Raw genomic sequence first — 17,110 nt, forward strand, 5'->3', positions numbered from 1 at the left:
TTTCCTCCTGGGGATAGCAGTGATTCATCGCCGTTCGCATTAGGCTCATGCTAAGTATAGCAGCCTTCGGGAGCTGCAGTATCCGCACAGATCAGTATCAAAGCACTAATCAGTATCAGAAAGCTGCGGCTTTCTGAGGAAAAAGTATTTGTTTGCGGCCCGCTCCCTTTGCGCGCCCCCCTTCCCGAGGTGGCAGTTCAGCGACAGGTAAATCCTACAGAAGGATTTGGCCCGAGTAATGACCCCTTTCCGCTTAATTGCGCTCGTTAAGGTAAAAGGGGAAGGCCGAACGACTGCTAAAACTCTAAAGTAAAACCGTGAGGGGAAAAAGCGGCCGGCGCTTCCCTCAGCGGCAGCAGGCCGCGGCGCACCTGAGCCGAGCCGAGCCGTGCCGTGCCGAGCCGCCCCGCCCGCCGCCGCCGCCCCGCCCGCCCGCCCGCCGCGGCGCGCCGGGGAGCAGCCGCCAGCCCGGCCCGGCTCGGCTCGGCTCGGCTCGGCCCGGCCCGGCCCGAAATGAGCGGTAAGGGGTGACACGAGGGGGCGGGCGGCGCGGGGACGTGCTGAGCTCCCCTCAGGGCGGCCGAGGGGCTCCCGGCGGCGGCGGCCATTCCGAGCGCCGGGCCGGGCCGGGCCGTGCCCCGGAAGGGCACCGGCGGCTGCGGCCCTGCAAATGTCGCCGGTCCCCGCGGGCAGGGCGCTCCGGGGCCCCTCAGCGATGGAGACGGTCCCTCCGGCCCGCTTCCATCAGTGGCTTCACACAGCCCGGGGCAGGGGGAGCCCTCCGCTCTTTCCCTCTTCTTTCCACCCCTGCCCGAAGGTTTGTGGCGTCTTTGTGAGGGATCTTGGTTTTTATTGTATGCGTGTGTTTTTTTTTTTTTAATTAACACAAAACGCTCGTTTAAAGATCCTTATTTACAGCTTTTACCTTTCGTAGCAGTGAGGTAGCAAATTTCAGGCAGGTGAAGTGGAAGTACACCGAAACATCTTGGGTTACATTGGGTTGAATAAAGCTTTGTGGTATTTGATAAGTCATTTCTCAGGAATAAAGTATAAAACAGCTGTGTGGTGCGTTGTTGTTGTTGTTTTTCTTTTCCTCCCACTATCATTATTTTTCATTTCTATATCAAGAGAATTTGTTTACCTGAAGTATGTTAGAAGATTTGAGACCTCCTCTTAAAAGCATCAACGTTTCCAACATAGTGGCTTGGAGGAAGAAAATTCCCTTTACATGCAGTAGAGAAAAGGAGATATTTGTCTAGCAGGACTTCCAGAGGCTGTTCTCCACTGGTGCTTTTTAACCAGCCACCTCTCATGGTAAAACACTGGCCTTGTCTTGCTTCGGTCCAATCAATAGCTAAGAGCTTGAGAATCCTTTAAAGCCAAGATCTTCACATTTTTTGTTTTCATATGGAGGAGGGGGAAAAATGTATTTCTGCCCATATATAGTGTTAATATTGTATCTTTAAATACATGGTACTTTCCTTCATAGTTTTGCAGCTGGTAATGTGCTTTCTGTCAAGAAACCAATAACTTTGCTGCGAAGACCCTGTATCCATTAAAATTTTTCATAAAGTTTGTCAACTTTTGTTCCTGTGCTTTCTGTTCTCTTAAATATTCCTGTTCAATCTAACCTCATTCTGCAGTCACTTGCAAATCTTATCAGAAATATATCAGAAGTAATCTCGAATATTAAAAATACTTTCATTTTTTCTGGAACCATAAAATGCTAAAGATAGGATGCAAGTTTTCAAACTGCTAAATTGACTCCATTCCAAGTTGATATGTACATTTAGGTTCATATATTGCCTTCATGTGACTGCTAGATTATGAATCTATACTGAGAATGGCTTTGTGGATCAACCTCTATACTGGATTGGAGATAGCTGCTTTTTCGTTAGTTAAGACAAAAAGTTAAAGCACTCAATGAGTGCTCTTTGGAAAGAAGTATAGTTCACTTACCTGGACCTTATTTTTTTGTTTTAAACACCCAAAGAATGTTGTCTAAATTTAACAATCTAAAACAGCACCAACAAAAAAGCTCAGAAATACCTACCAGCTCACAAAGAAACAGGCTATTCATGTCAGAGTTCCTTCATCCTCCCAGCATGATGAGTTTGCTATGGAAGTTGAAATAATTGTGGGCTTGATTCTTAATTTACCTGAAACTTATGTAGTTGAAAATGGTGAGTTCAATGAAAGCTTTGGTTTCTTGTATTCATTATGAAAACCACAAGTACGCTATACAAGAAAAAAGATACAAGCTGTGTAAAATCCATCCTCTTATTTAAGAATTAATTTAAACCATTATTTGGTTGAAGAACAACTTGTAATAAATATGCTTCCGTTGCTGTTGACCTTTTGGAATTTATTTTAAGATAATACTCTAAAGCACTTCTTAGCTTGTTTGGCCACTTTTCATTTGACTGTCCTTCTTTTTCAGCACCTCGTACTCAGGGAAAACTTTAACTGAAACATTTTTGAGTTCCACCTGAGCAAAAACTTGAAGAAGGTTCACTTCTCAACTTAAAGCTTACTGTAGACCTCTTATTTGCTTTTTACGTGGTTCAGTTAATCTTTCAATTAAGACCGCATCTTGAAAATTCTTCTTTCTCACCACTGTTGCGGGTTAACACTTCATCAAGAACAAGGCTGTGATTCTTTTTAGGTAATATATTTCAAAACTTTTTTATCCTATTGTGAAGGAGTCCCTATAGCACGTGGAGTCAAGTTTGATTACATGCCTCATTTTTTATAGAATGCTTTTTGTTCCTTTCTCCCACTCTTGGCATTTGGGAATAGTTACCTTTATTTTGCTGTCAAGTTCACACTTATCAGAATGAGATGTGCTAGTACGATAAAACGCACCTTGCATTTGCTTTGTACTTTTCGTTTGCAGACCTTAACACAGTGTATCAAACATTAAAGTGGAACTATGAACACGCTTTCAGAAGAAGTGTTGTTGAAACTTCACTAAGAGTTGGGTTGATGCTTTTGGTAGCGTCTAAACTGAGTTGGAAATTTAGAGAATGCAGCCTAGGGTGTTTGTATCCAATCTCATCATCATGCCACAAAACCTAGTTAGATTACATCCTGTTTCATTATTTCATTAACAATTAAACTCTAGGAATTGTTCCTGTTTTGGATAAATGTGGGGATGTAAGGACATCTGTATGCAGTCCCTCTTGTAGCCTATGCAAATGCCCTGGCTCTGATAGAGACAAGTATCAAATACAAAAGGAGAGAGCATAAGAACTGGTCAAATGCACAGAAATAACTTTCCTCTTTTGAGCCTCCTGAACCAAAAGCATTTTTTTTAATTATTTTTTTACAGCTCTTAGTGAATTACTTATTTCAATTTGTTGAATAGCTTTGGAACGTAACCTTTCATTTCTGCAATGTTCTTAAAGCAGTGAGTTACAAAACTTAGCTGTGCATTTCCTGAGAAATTCCTTTTTCCACTTTAAACCTTTTATTCGTTGATTTAATTTAGTACCTCTGGTTCTTGTACATGAGAAAGTGTAAATGATCCATCTTCCTATTTTTAGGCAGTTTGTGATTTTTATAGGTCTCTTACTATTTCTCTCCTGCTTGCTCTTTTACCTTTCCTCCATCTTCAGGTGGAAGAATCCTGGTCTCTTGATGGCCTCTTCTTTAGTTCTGTTGTCTTTTTTTTTTTTTTTTTTAAGGATGGAGACAGGCACTGCACCTAGTGCTCAAGATACTGAGGTCCAGGATAAATTTAGACCCTGGGGTAATGTGTTCTGCTTGTACTCAGTTCTGCGAGTGATGATTTTGTGTTCTCTTTCCTTCTGCGAATCCCACCGAACAGCTCAGTCGGTTTTTCCTTAGAAATACATGTAATAACTCCATAATCTGTTTACAGCTAATTTGTGGCTTAGCGCTGTAAATAAATAGTTCTGTCGGTTTTGTCCAGGTGCGTTACTTTGCACATAGCAGCACAATTTCTTCTTCATTTTTATCATCTAGTCATTGAGTGCTCTGAGATCCTTTGCAGCTCTCTGAGTGCATACCAGGAATTTGTCACCTCGGCATTCATTTCCTTTTCCAGGAATGTTAATACATTGAACAGATTTATTTTTGCAGGCCTGTGGTACTCTTTGGTCACTCTAGCCACTTTGAAAGCTGATCATTTACTTTTCGTCTTTGTTTCCTGTCCTTGGTCCAGTTAGTTGTTAGTCATGAGAAGCCCTCTTCCCTTTTAAACCAAAGGCAACATTACTTCTTAAAGGGTCTTTGAGAAAGATCGTCAAAAGTTTTTTGAAAACCCAAGCATGTAACAGTGTCCCTGTGCTCTTTGAAGGTACCAGATTTTCCAGGCAGTGCTTTATCTACAAATGCCACTTTAACACATCCTCACTGCATCATATTTATCTAAGTGACTGTGAATTCTGTTCTTTCTGGTTTTCTTGGTACAAGGATCATCGTGGTATCATAACTTCTTACCATTTGTAGGAGTAGACTCACTGGCTTGTAAAACACTGGCTTTCTTTCCCCTGAGATTTTAAGTTGGTGCCCTGTTTGCCACCATTCCTGTGGTACTGAGACCATTTTAGGTGTTGAGCCCATGGTAACAGAGCAGCAATTTAGTAAATAATTTTATTTGCAACTCTTAACTGCATACTGTCTGGTTTTAGCATTTTGTTTCCATTTTTTTGTTTGCTTGTTCATTTGTTTCTGTAGTAAAGTCTATTCTATTGCCTCTTCATTTTGGGACACTTCTTTTGACTTGTCACGTGCAAAGAAGTTTTGCCAAAAGTTCTTCCATGAGCTGACAGAGAAGGGAGAAATAGCTACTGGAGAATTACTTTTTACTTTGTTTCTGTTTTTCTTAAATGTCTCATGTTTCTAAGAGTGCCCTTTGCTATAATTTTATCCGTACAGTTCATTGCCTTTGTTTATCCATGTTATCTTGTATATTTTTCACAGAGACTTTGCAGTTCAGTATGTTCTTTGAACTTTCAGTACCGCACCATTTAATAATTTGAGGCTACTTTTTTTAACCCATTTAGGTCCTGCTCAGGTTCCAATGATGTCCCCAAATGGTTCAGTGCCTACTATTTATGTGCCTCCTGGATATGCCCCACAGGTATGTCCCTTTGATTCTTACTTCATTTGTGTGCATGCAGATTATAGAAGTAGAACTGAAATAGCTGATTTAGTAAATGAATCCGGCAAACCGGAGTCACTGTGATCAAACAGGTAAATAATGGGACGTGTCCAATAACATCTCTGTGATGGGAGCCAGTATGTGTGCCCATTTAGTTATATATTAACTACTTGCATGACAATAACAGGTACACTTCCTTATTTAGTTCAGGATCCTAATGTACTAGATGCCCTCTGAACATAAAAAAGCTCATGACCCAGATAGTTCATTGTGCTGAATTCTTGGTTAGCAGGTATTTTCTCTTGGCATCAATGTAATTTTATGTACGTACATAGCTTGTGTCTAGGAAGTTCCCTGCAGATAAGGAGTAAAACAGATCAGTTAGAAAAAGCGTAGCAAACAACATGAAAAAACATCAGCTGTCCGCTGGGGATAAGTTACCATACAACACACGTTTCCATGCCTTATCTTGAAGTAGGGCTGTGCTTTTGTTGCTGCTAAGGGATTCCTAATTTAGATGCCTGAAAATTAAATGTGAGCCAGATAACCTGGACATCCTTTAAAGTACATTAAAAGGACAATTCCTCTCACCTGTATTTGTTATTATGCTGAGATATAGGGCCTTCTAGATGATGTCTGTTTCTCTTCCCCAACTATAGAATGAGCACGGGGGTTAGTAGCTCAGACCTGGAAACTAGAGCAGGTGAATGCCACTCTCCATAACGTAAATCTTTATCATGATATTCTGTTATTGAGACCAGTCTACGTCTGATTCACTGTGTACATTGGGAGAGAATACAACACAGAATGCAACCAAAAAGTCCTCAGTGTCCAGGAGATGTAGCACAAATGATCTAAACTGCACGAAATATTGCCCTCTAGTAGCAGAAAAGGCTGTTAGGGCAGGCAGGCTGATCCATGGCGTCTCCGTGGTTTTACCTTTGATCTGTTGAAAGTTGGCTCATGTATCTCTCATAGCTGAGTTCTGAAACAGGCAGAAGAGAAATAAATTAAAAATCTTGAGAGTCCATTTATCTTCAAATCATAGTAAAATGGCTTGATTCCTGTTAGAATTCATTTTTAAAGACCTGAAAGAAATTTTGAATTGAAGTGTGAAATTTTACTATGTTTCCTGAGTACTTCATTTCAGCAGATGAAGCACTTAGCATTCAGAAAGTCGTGTGACCTGTGACAATCTGAATCATTTTTATGAAATCACTTTATCCTCCCTTTGAGGACAGCCTGCAGCAGGCAGGCTGAAGGACCGAGTTTTGCTGGGGCAGGCTTGTTAGCCTTTCATAGCTTGTTAGTCCAGGCAAGTGTTGTGCTGGCACAGCTCTCTGACTTTTGAACCAAAGGTGCCTCACCTCTCTCCAGCTGAGAGTACAGGTGGAGTGAGCTCATGTCTGCTGTTTTCATCTGAGTAGGAATGTCATAGTCCAGGAAAACCTGTAGTTTATAAGGCTTCTGAAGTATTTACTGCTGACAAAACATACCAGCTGTTGTGGTTTGTGTTGGAAGTTCCTGTTACAAGCTAGAGGATTTGATAGCGGTCTTGCAAACAGGAAAAAAATGCCGATGTTGCTAAGAGTTACCCTGGACTTACTGCAGTCCCACCAATGTAACTTCCATGATTTCTTCAGGCTTAGCATATCTTTAAGTCAGTAACTCAGATACATTTTGAGAGAAATTGGAAGGCAGTTAAAAGCCTAAAGCCATCAGTCTGGAAGAACAGCTTCAGCATCCTCATTTTGTCTGTCCATTTTCATTTAGTTCTGTTATACCTCTGCTTGCTTCAACTTCTGCTTGGCATTGACACAGCATACTGTCCTCTGTTGGACATCGGGGATAGCTACAGAATAAAGCACGTACATTCTTCTTATATCACATACATAAAAAGCAATTCATAAGTTGATTTACTTCTCCCTTCCTTTTCTTTTGGAACTGTAATTCTAGAACTGTGCAAGCAAGCACAGACATCTTCATTCATCCTCTCCAAGCTGACTGTATTCAGTGCCTGTAGTGAATTTTCCAGTGATGTTCGGTTGATTCACACAACCAGAGAGGCCTATGCCAGAACTATGTGTGTGTCTATTTCTGAGTTACTTTATTTATAATTTATTTGTTTTCTTGGGTTTGCTGATAACCTAAGTAGCCTGTTTTTAAGGAAGGTGCTTCCTATATAAACTATCTGCAAATAAATTTGTAATAAATTGCAATTTCCTTGTGTAAACCAAAGGGATTTCAGTGATGAAAACTACATTTGGAGAATTTCCTTGAACAGCAGCAGTTCTCCTTTACTTTACTGCTGTTAATATATATCCTGCCTTTAGGTACCAGCTATGGCTGCACAGGTATGCAACTTTGAAAAATTTCTCTTCCCTAGTAAGAGACAATTTCTGTATACTGAAAATAGTGAAACTTTTTTTTAAAGTCACATGGTAGGTTTGTGTGTATATATATAATTTTTTTTTGAAGCTGTGTTCACTTAAGTAATTTACATTGATTTCTAGCTTGCTATTTACGTAAGTAAGGTGGGATCAGCTCCATTTTGTACATACTTTTGTCTTCTGAATGTTATTGCTTATCTGTAAAGATCTTTGTTCTACATTACACCAGAAGCATGTAACTGTGCCTACATAGTTTTCTTTTTTTACTACAGTAGGGAAGTTTTGAAACTATTTCCTAGACCACCCTCACTTACCCTGCATTGGTTCAGCTAGCAGGATGATTTCGGGACTAAACTAGAGATTCCATTCCAGATGCACACCAACCCCAACGGTAACATGGTAAAACCACTGTTTGATCCTTCAGGCAGCTTTCTGTCACAGACATAGTGGAAGTGTTCGCACCAGGACGTGGGACTAAATCTAGCCAAGCATTTGACCATTAAGCTCTAACAGTGCAGGTCAGAGCAGCTTGGCACCAAGTGCTTTGATCTCCCAATCTGTTCCTGTTGCCCCAGATGACTCACTGGTTTACATGTGCATGTTCCACCTGATTCCAAATACCAGTGAAAACTTAAGTCATAGAGTTGCCTTGTTCCCTGTCTTTGAATATTGTCCTGATATTCCAGATTCCTTTCTTGCTCTCCTCCTTTTCTGGATAAACATCCAGAAACTTGCATTACAGCCCTCGTTGTGGCATTGTTTGGGGGCATTTTATTAGGAAGTGGAGAACGATGTATTCATTGGCATCCCGCATCCCAGGTGCTATGGTTATTAATCCTACAGTAAATCTGACGCAAATCATGCCAAGATCACCTCCAGGTGCACAACAAACCTCTTTGCATGCCTCAGTCTGGCAGAGGCTGTCACAAAGACCCTTGTTTTCTCAGTAGTATGTGGCTTCTTTCAGGCTGCAAGGTACTGTAACAGAGGAAAAACAAACAAAAAAAAGTTATTTTAAAGCATGCTGAGTTGTAAAGGAGTATTGAGAGGGCTGATTACCATCCTGGTAGTTTTTTTGCTTCAATAGCTTGATGCAGACAATGGCTGCTGGTGCTGACAGGTGCCTCCCGGGTTATCATTGGAGGACTGAGTTGGGGATGTTGGAAGGACCAGGCACTGTTATGCCTTTTTTCTCTCTGTTTATGTGGTGTGAGGTCCACCTGCCCATCAAATCACTTCCAGGGAGCCATCTAGTTGTTACACTGTAGAAGAAATCGGAGGAGCAGTATAGCATGCAAGTGGTATGAATGAGGGTGGAAACAGAGCCCTGGTGAGAAGCTTAGGTTAATGGCGTAAATATATCTAGTTGTTTATAAGATGTTGCACTCACATTTTGCAACAGTATTTTTCCTCATTACATTGAGAAATTAAGCACTTTATTGCAATTGATACACTTAACAGGAAGGTAGATAGCCCTTATATTGTCCTTTTTTTTTTCCTACCCTTTTGTGTTTTCCCTTTTCTCAAACTTAAGGGTTTTGCCATTGCTGGTTTTGTTTAAGTATATACAGAAACATACCTTTCAGACTGTCGCTCCCAACATATTTGTTCTCTTGCTCATTACTAAGCCTTTCTTTTTTGGTGTGTGGTCTCTCACTACACAGGTTATTGAGGATAACGGTGTTCGAAGGGTTGTGGTGGTTCCCCAGGCTCCAGAATTTCATCCTGGCGGTCACGCAGTGATACACAGGCCACCTCATCCCCCACTGCCTGGCTTCCTTCCTCTTCCAGCCATGATACCCCCTCCACCACGTCATATGTACTCACCAGTGACCGGGGCCGGTGACATAGCGACGCAGTACATTCCGCAGTATCACACCTCGCAAATGTATGGTGATCTGGGTAAGTAGTTCAGTAAGTATTGCAAGTTCCATCAAAGGAATGCTGTACTGGTTTCCAGAATCTGTGATGCTGGTGTACTTGCTGAGTCACGCGCAACTATGGTTTCAATGGGAGCTTGAGGATGCCAGTCTTTTTGCTGAAGCTTAGTATTTCAGAAGTTATTTTCATTAAATGGACTTGTCTATTTGGTTATCCATTAAATATACAGATTATTTTTTATGTGTATCAGTTATGGATTTGCCCACAAAAGCAGTGCAGAAAGTGTTTGTGGTGATTTAACTGATGGTTTTCACTCTCATTCAGTGTTTTAATCCATACTTGAGCAGTGTTCTGAGATACCATCTGTTTGAAGCCTGAAACAGGAGTTCTCAATATTGCATATGAAAAAAAGTATGCTATTTTCATAAAACTGCAAGTTCAGGCTAATGTCCATATTGAATTCATAGAATCATAAATTCCAACAGGTGCTACCCGCTTAAACTTAATACTGTAGTGTCTTTGGAAGTACTATTGCTATCTGCCTTTAATACTGTTTAGTGACATAGTGTATGCATGTACTAACAGGGGTGGGGTTGTTAGATAAATATTTACTTTTCTGTTAGACCTGCTTTTCTTTACATAAACTTCTGCTTTAAAGCAGGTGCTGACCTCGAAAGACTTTTAGAGAATAATACCAGGTTGCAGTTCTCACAGAAAGAAGGTAGAAGCTGTGGAAAGGGAAACTAGAGCACTGTCATGTCACTCTAGATGGGTAGATTCTCTGTGTTCTATGATACTACTAAAAGCTTCTAAACACGTCCTCCGTGTAGTCACTGCACTTAAATAGTCATGATGTACAAAGTGGTCAGATAAAAAATATACCAGTGTCTTGTTCTTGCTGGAATTCTTAGTATTTCTGTATTAAGTTAAACCTTGTTTCTTACTTGCATTACTTTGATAACAGTACATTATTAGGTGCTTTTTGGGTACTTACAATCTCATTAATTTCTTAGTTGATGGTAGATGGGAGGCTTTTGCTTTTAGTTTCCTGAATTAAGAGATTGGAACATGATAATTAAATGCATAAGGTAAAAAGGATACTTCTTAATGGAATAAAACTTTAGACTTTTGTAGATTTCTGCTGCTAGATTATATCCCTTTACATATGAGTTCAGTGATAATCTGCTAAACTACCAGACTAATAATAATAATAATAATAAAAGAATGGGTGATAATGTGGGATTCTTTCATTTTCTTTTAAGTACATATTTAATATGCTCTTAAGTTTAGGGAAGTAGAGGACTAGGAACGCATTAGTTTGTTTGATACTTGCTTCAGGTTTCATATTTAGTTGTGGACCACTGACTTTAGCTGTGTCTTTCAGAAGTCGAACCCTACAGCTCCCATACGAGGAATCTGAATTTAAGGGGAAAAAATGAAAAACGTGCTTACAGTGTGGTAGTTCTCTAACAAAAGCTCCTAACTCCCTAATAGTAGTGAAAATCAAAATTTTAAATACAGCTTTTCTACTACTGTCTGCCAAAGTTTTGGGAGTTAAACTGATTTAAAAAGTCAGAGACTGAAAAGATCTGCAGTTTTTTGATTGTGTCCTTCTTGCAAGGAAGTTTTTATTTCATCTTGCTTTCTGTAAATTCCTAGCACAGAAGGAATAACAAATAATTCTGTTCTTCACTGAGTAATGCAATTTTAAATTCTCAAACTCAAGTCAAATTCTATGTTAGTTTTGAAATACGTGTTTTTGGAAGAGCTTTCATTATGTATGTGGATAGGAATACACTGAGGAAAGAGCTGGTGTGGTATACCATTTTTAAATATTGAGTCATTAAACTGTGCTAAAGCATAAAGATGAAATGGATAAAAATGTTTGAATTAGACAGAAAAACTCTGCGGTTTAATTTTTTTCATTAGTGTAGTACTGACTTTTTTCCAAAACGATGTTCTGACGTAGAGGTGGGCCTTTGGTGATGCTGCAGCAATGCCTCGGCTTACCATGTACAGGTCTAGTGCCCTTACAAGACCTAGCCATACTATCTCCTGTCTTCTGGGTCTTCTGGTGTCTTTCAGTTGTACTTTACTTTTGGTGTGCTTTTTTTTTTTTTTTTTCCTGTTGATTTCTGCAGAAACACCATTAAAGTAATAGAAATCTAGTTGTGTTCCAAAACGTAAAACTTCTGTATTTTTTGCATTCAGCATCAGAGCTGGTCTCCTCCCATGTAATGAAGTAGTGTGTTGACTTTATTCTGCACCTTACAGCTTAAGGAAGAATATAGAAACCTTTTAAGAATAATTGTGTAAGCGGAAAAAGGATGTGGGAAGGAAAGATTACACTTTCTCCTCTAACAGGTTGTTAATGTCCAATTACTGTGTATAAGTTCACTTTCTGGATGGTTCAGTTTTATAATAGGAATATAGATGTAATTTTGCACAGAAGCACACACTTAACTCACATGGCATTTTTAAATAGATTTTTAATTACATTCTGTCCTTCACAATTTATTTCTTTTTTTTTTTTTTTTTTTTTTAACTTTCATTTAGATACTCTGCCTGCTCATGGAAGAGCCAACTTTAGAGATGAAAGGTCTAGTAAAACATATGAAAGGTTACAAAAAAAATTAAAAGATCGACATGGAACTCAGAAGGATAAATTAAATAGTCCTCCATCATCTCCTCAGAAATGTCCTTCTCCTACAAGTGAACCTAATGGACTTTCAAAAGGACAGGACGCAGCTGGCATAAGCACAGGTTCTACCAAAAGCAAGTCTGTGTGTAAAGGAAAAAGTAATTCTCAGACAGACACAGAAGTAGAAGGTAAGTGTTAACAAAAATCGTGTGTCTGTGTGTATATATATGTATAATTTACGTGTGTATGTGTGTGTATATATATATATATATATATATATAAAATATGCAAGTCCAGTATCTGGCTGAGCACAACATTTGTACATAGAACACCATCCTTTGGCAGTCTTGAAGTTGGGTGATAGACATGGAATGGAGGTAAGGCAACCAGCCTGCACCTCGTGTTGGAACAATGGCTGTAAGAGAACAAAACTATGAAAACCGCATGAGAGCTTAGCAGCAAGGGACACCTTTATAATACAACCTGAATTCAGCAGTTGGTAACACTCATTGAACTGTTGCTCCAAATTTGGATGTATACATGTCACTAGTTCCACTCTGACATCTGTCTTGCCTTCAGTTTACTTTCAGACAGCTGGTATTTATCTATAAGCAGACTTCACCAAGACACAGGTGACAAAACGTTCTGTTTACATACATTATAAAAATTATGTTAACAGTTCTTTATAAGTATTTATACAAAAAATTGAGAAGTCCATTTTTTTTCTTTTTTTTTTTTGATTTTAGAAAGCTTTTTGGAAAATGATGTACTGTGACTTAGACTTGTGCTAACAAGCAGGATTTAGAAATGCATTTTAGTTAGTTTTAATGGCATGAACAATCTCAGAAATATAAAATTGTAAATAGATTTTACCTCAGAAATCTTTTGTTGTTGTTGTTGTTTTATTTTGGTTTTAATTTTTTTTTAGGGTTTGTTTCATAGAATCGTAGAACATCCCGAGTTGGAAGGGACCCACATTTCTATCTTTTACATTTTAGTTTAAGGAAAGTTTTTAAGTGAATTAAAAATGCCCATCTGCACCTACAAAACCGAGTAGCCTGTGCACTTAATACTACTGAGATGATCAAATTCTTATATTGTGCGAGAGAAAACACATAAAAACATTTTCTGTAAAATTCCTCTATAAAATTTAGGTGTACCTCCATCTGATGCAGAGCACATGAAATCCTTTCCCTGAGATAAAACTGAAGGTTAAGCTAAGGTTTGCCACCCTGTAATTGATGGAGGCCACCAGTGCCACCGGTAGTCCTCCAGCTGATGTGCAGTGAGGTATTTTAAACTACTGTAACTTGGCTGTAACTCCATCCAAGAGAAATCTATAGGAAATATCTCAGCCAAGAGGTTAACTTCTCCAGAGCAGTAGTTTGTTTAAAATTACACATTAATAAAAGATAACCACGCTTTTTGTATTCTGTTAAATCACAGAAAAGATTTACGACTAGTTTAAAATGAACAACAACTTTGGGAGCTTTTTTGGTTTTATGTTGTCCTAGCTGAATACAAGCTGGCACGGTGTTGTGTTTTATACATACTGTAGTCTATATGCAATTGTTGAATTTGAAGAGCTATTTCAGTGTAAAGTCACTGAACAATGATTCATGGGCACTTTGTTTGCTTTGATTTTGTTTTTTAAGAAAAGGATGAAGAAACAAAAGCACTTGAAGCACTTCTTTCTAATATAGCCAAGCCAGTGGTAAGTAATTGCAGCTTTCCATAAAATCAGTGTATCTGTTGCTATTTTATACATTTATACCTCCTTTTCTCTAAGTTCAATTCTTCAATTTTCAGCAGTAATGAAAATTCACTTAACTTTCATTCACTGAAGTGCAAATAACCGAAGTCATTTTTAATATATTAACATTTACAAAGCTAAAATTGTCTTAATACTTGCTATGCAGAATTCTTTTCATTGCATTCATTCCTCAGGTATTTATATTCATAGATAGATCTGCCACGAGCCTTGTCTTCTCTAGGCTAAACAGTCCCAGCTCTTGCAGCCAGGCTCTTTTCAGTGGTGCCCAGTGACAGAATAAAAGGCAATGGTCACAAACTGAGACACAGAAGGCTCCCTGTGAACATCAGCAAGCACTTAGAATCAAAGAATCATTTATGTTGGAAAAGACTTCTAAGATCATCAAGTCCAACCCTTAACCTAGCACTGCCAAATCTACCACTAAACCACTTCTTTACTGAGACTGATAAAGCACTGGCCCAGGCTGCCCAGAGAGGCTGTGGGGTCTCCTCCTGGGAGATCTTCACAAGCTGCCTGGATGGGGTCCTGGGCACCCTGCGCTGGGGGGCCCTGCTGGAGCAGGAGGGTCGGACCAGGTGGCCTCGAGAGGTCCCTTCCCACCTCTGCCATTCTGTGATTCTGTGGTGCTGAGCAGGCAGACCTAAATGCTTGGGATCCTGCTGTGTCCAAACATCAGAACGTGGTAACATATCTTCAGTGCCCCTGTCATGGAGGTGGAAATTGTCTGAATCAAATCACATAAGAAAGGGTTGAGAGAAATGAAATGAAGAAATAGGAGTAAGCTGATCCTAGCTGTTGCTGGGGTGCAGATAGTAGCTGTGACAGTCAACTTCAGTAGCTCTGAAGAGGATGTTCTTGGAGACCAGAGTTGGTGGAGTGGTCATAAAAAGAATTTTAGGTGAAGAAAGTGGGACTGGAAAGAAAGCTTATGAAGATTAAGGTGTGGTGGAGAAAAGAAGAGAAGAGCAGAGACAGCTCCTGGCAAGGAGCGCAGGTCCAAAGGACAATCAAGACTGAGGGATCCTGAAATAGATGAGGAGTCCGAGATGGGAAAGTGAGACCAGGAGCAAATAGAACAGTGCATGTGATCTACTGGGAGAACAAGTGTCTTTTCTGTTTGTTATTTTTGCTCTTGGTAAGATTGAGAGTGGTGGGAATAATGGGCAGTAGTAGCAAGAGGCTGAAACTGCCTGAGAAAGATGGTTTGTGAGATAAGGGCACCAGAACTTCAATGGGAACTAAAGGGAAGACATGTGGTATGGAGTAAATGAGTACAGACTGGAATGGAGAACCAGTGGTTAGGGCCAAACTTCAAGAAACGGGAGAAAAAAGGGTCAGAAAGGATTATAGCTGTGAGAAGTGAACCGAAGTCTGCATCTGATACCATCAAGTCTTATCCAGGAGCTTGGGTGTAATCCAGCTTTCCTAAATCTCATCATCCTTTTGACAGCAAGTACTCGTGAGACCTGCCAGCAGAGGTTTTGTTTTGCAGCCTGTTATTTCACTGCCCAGCTGTGCATTTCATCTCCACGCATGGTACTAAACACCTATCGCTATCGCAGTGTTAGATCAAGCAGTAGAGACCTGTGCAAGGTTCCAGGGTTGCTGTTGGACATTGCACTGTAGGAAGATAGGCATCAAAATAGCATTAGAAGAATTATGTTCCTTTTTCAAAGTGAAGCTGTGAAGGCTTAGTACTAATGCTGGCCCATTGTGCGCGAGATTAAAATAGTCTTTTTTTTCTTTCTTTTTTTTTTTTAAACACGGTGACATGGTGTTTTTTCTGTATGGTCCTTGCCGTTCCCTGTACGAAGTGATCTGCTTTGCGAATGGCTCAGGGCTGTGTAGCTGAAGGGACTGGTGCCTTAGACCCCTTTTAGCTCCAGGTCATGAAAGTCTATCCTATCAAAGGAGCACATGCTAATCTCGCCACTTGTTGCGTCAGAATGGGCACAGGAGCAGATTTTGCTGCAGGGTTAACTTACTGCAGGACTGTGCTGTCACTGGGACGTGCTAACCAGTGGCATTCTCAGCGTCCCTCAAATCTTGAGAGTGCCAGCTGTGACTTTCTTGCCTTTAGGAGAATGTGGATCACACTTTCTATCCTGACTAGAAGTGAGGGGACCAGTTTTCTTGGAGATGTATGCACAGTCCTCTGCCCCTGCTCAGGGCATCCAAGTCTGGGTTGTCATCAGTGACTGCACTGCCGTGGGGAGTGACAACTGAGCATCCTAGGTGGTTAGAGTGAGACTGTGAGAAGTATAATCAACAGGTGGTGACTTCTACTGTGTTGTAGAGGACATACAAAAAAGCGATAGCTCCAGTACATACCTGTCCTGTTTCCCTTTGCTTTCTTCTACTTGCAGCACTCAACCAACCATCCATGGCTTATTGGCAAGCATGTTTCACCATTTCTCCTCCCCACCATGACCTTTCTTGAATTTCGCTGCACGTAGCTGTGTGCCTGCAAGTGCTGTCTTTGCAGACCTCAGAAAACATCACAGGCCTAAGCAGTAGTAGTTTATTACGGAGCAAACAGCACGCAAGGCAAAAAGCCAGACTTCCAACACCTGGAGAGGCTTACAGGGACCGTCAGGGCTGCAGGTGGATGGAAGACTAGCTGATGTTGCAGCTTTGGGGAGTGGGATCTGATGAGAGGAAGGGAGACTGGATTGCCTCCTGAGGCTTTGCATGATCAGAAGCAAGCCTCCCACAGTTTCTCCAAGGAAATATTATCCTCACCCTCCCACAACTGAACCAGGAGATTATTTTTTAACACCACCTTTTTGTAGGTCTCATCAGAAATATTTCTACAGGTTTTTGGTTAATACTTTGCTTGAAGCACTGTATTTGGGGATTCAGCCATGATTCTCTCGATGGATCGTCAGCTCCTGTTTCCTGGTTGAACTTCAGTGCTGGCACAGGGAGTACTGGCTGTGGTGGTGGTCAAGGCGATCATGCAGTTGCTGTTCAGCTCACTTTATCCTCCTTCAGAATACCCAGAGTGTCATTGAAGGCTGTGACCTCTCCTGGGCTGTCCCATGTCTTGGTGCATGGGCCCAAGGCATGCACATCTAAACTCAGCGTTCTGTGTGGTGTGCTCTCATTCCCACATCTCTTTCAGTCTGGTGCTGTACAGGGCACGTCAGCTTTGCTGCCTCCAGACTCCTATTAGGTATTTTATTTTTATCAACGTATCTTCGTTTTCTTTCATCTCTCTTTCTGGGCTCCCAGTCCTTTTGTACGTGGCAGCGGTACTTAGGAAGGAACTGAACTTTCTCTACCCAGGTGTAAAT

The 17,110-nt window shown here is 40.5% G+C and overlaps 1 protein-coding gene across 5 annotated transcripts in view; it reads left to right on the plus strand.

Annotated features, from left to right (window-relative positions):
- FNDC3A (fibronectin type III domain containing 3A) overlaps positions 1-17,110 on the plus strand; it is a 119,912-nt gene that overhangs the window by 63,638 nt on the left and 39,164 nt on the right. For all 5 annotated transcript variants that reach the window (XM_035553293.2, XM_035553294.2, XM_035553295.2 and 2 more), the window contains 4 exons: positions 5,031-5,107; positions 9,183-9,420; positions 11,956-12,228; positions 13,696-13,754. In XM_035553293.2, coding sequence (XP_035409186.1) covers positions 5,031-5,107; positions 9,183-9,420; positions 11,956-12,228; positions 13,696-13,754 — 647 coding nt within the window. The remainder of the gene's footprint in view (positions 1-5,030; positions 5,108-9,182; positions 9,421-11,955; positions 12,229-13,695; positions 13,755-17,110) is intronic.

This window comes from Cygnus atratus, chromosome 1 (assembly GCF_013377495.2).
Source record: "Cygnus atratus isolate AKBS03 ecotype Queensland, Australia chromosome 1, CAtr_DNAZoo_HiC_assembly, whole genome shotgun sequence".
NCBI lineage: Eukaryota > Metazoa > Chordata > Aves > Anseriformes > Anatidae > Cygnus > Cygnus atratus.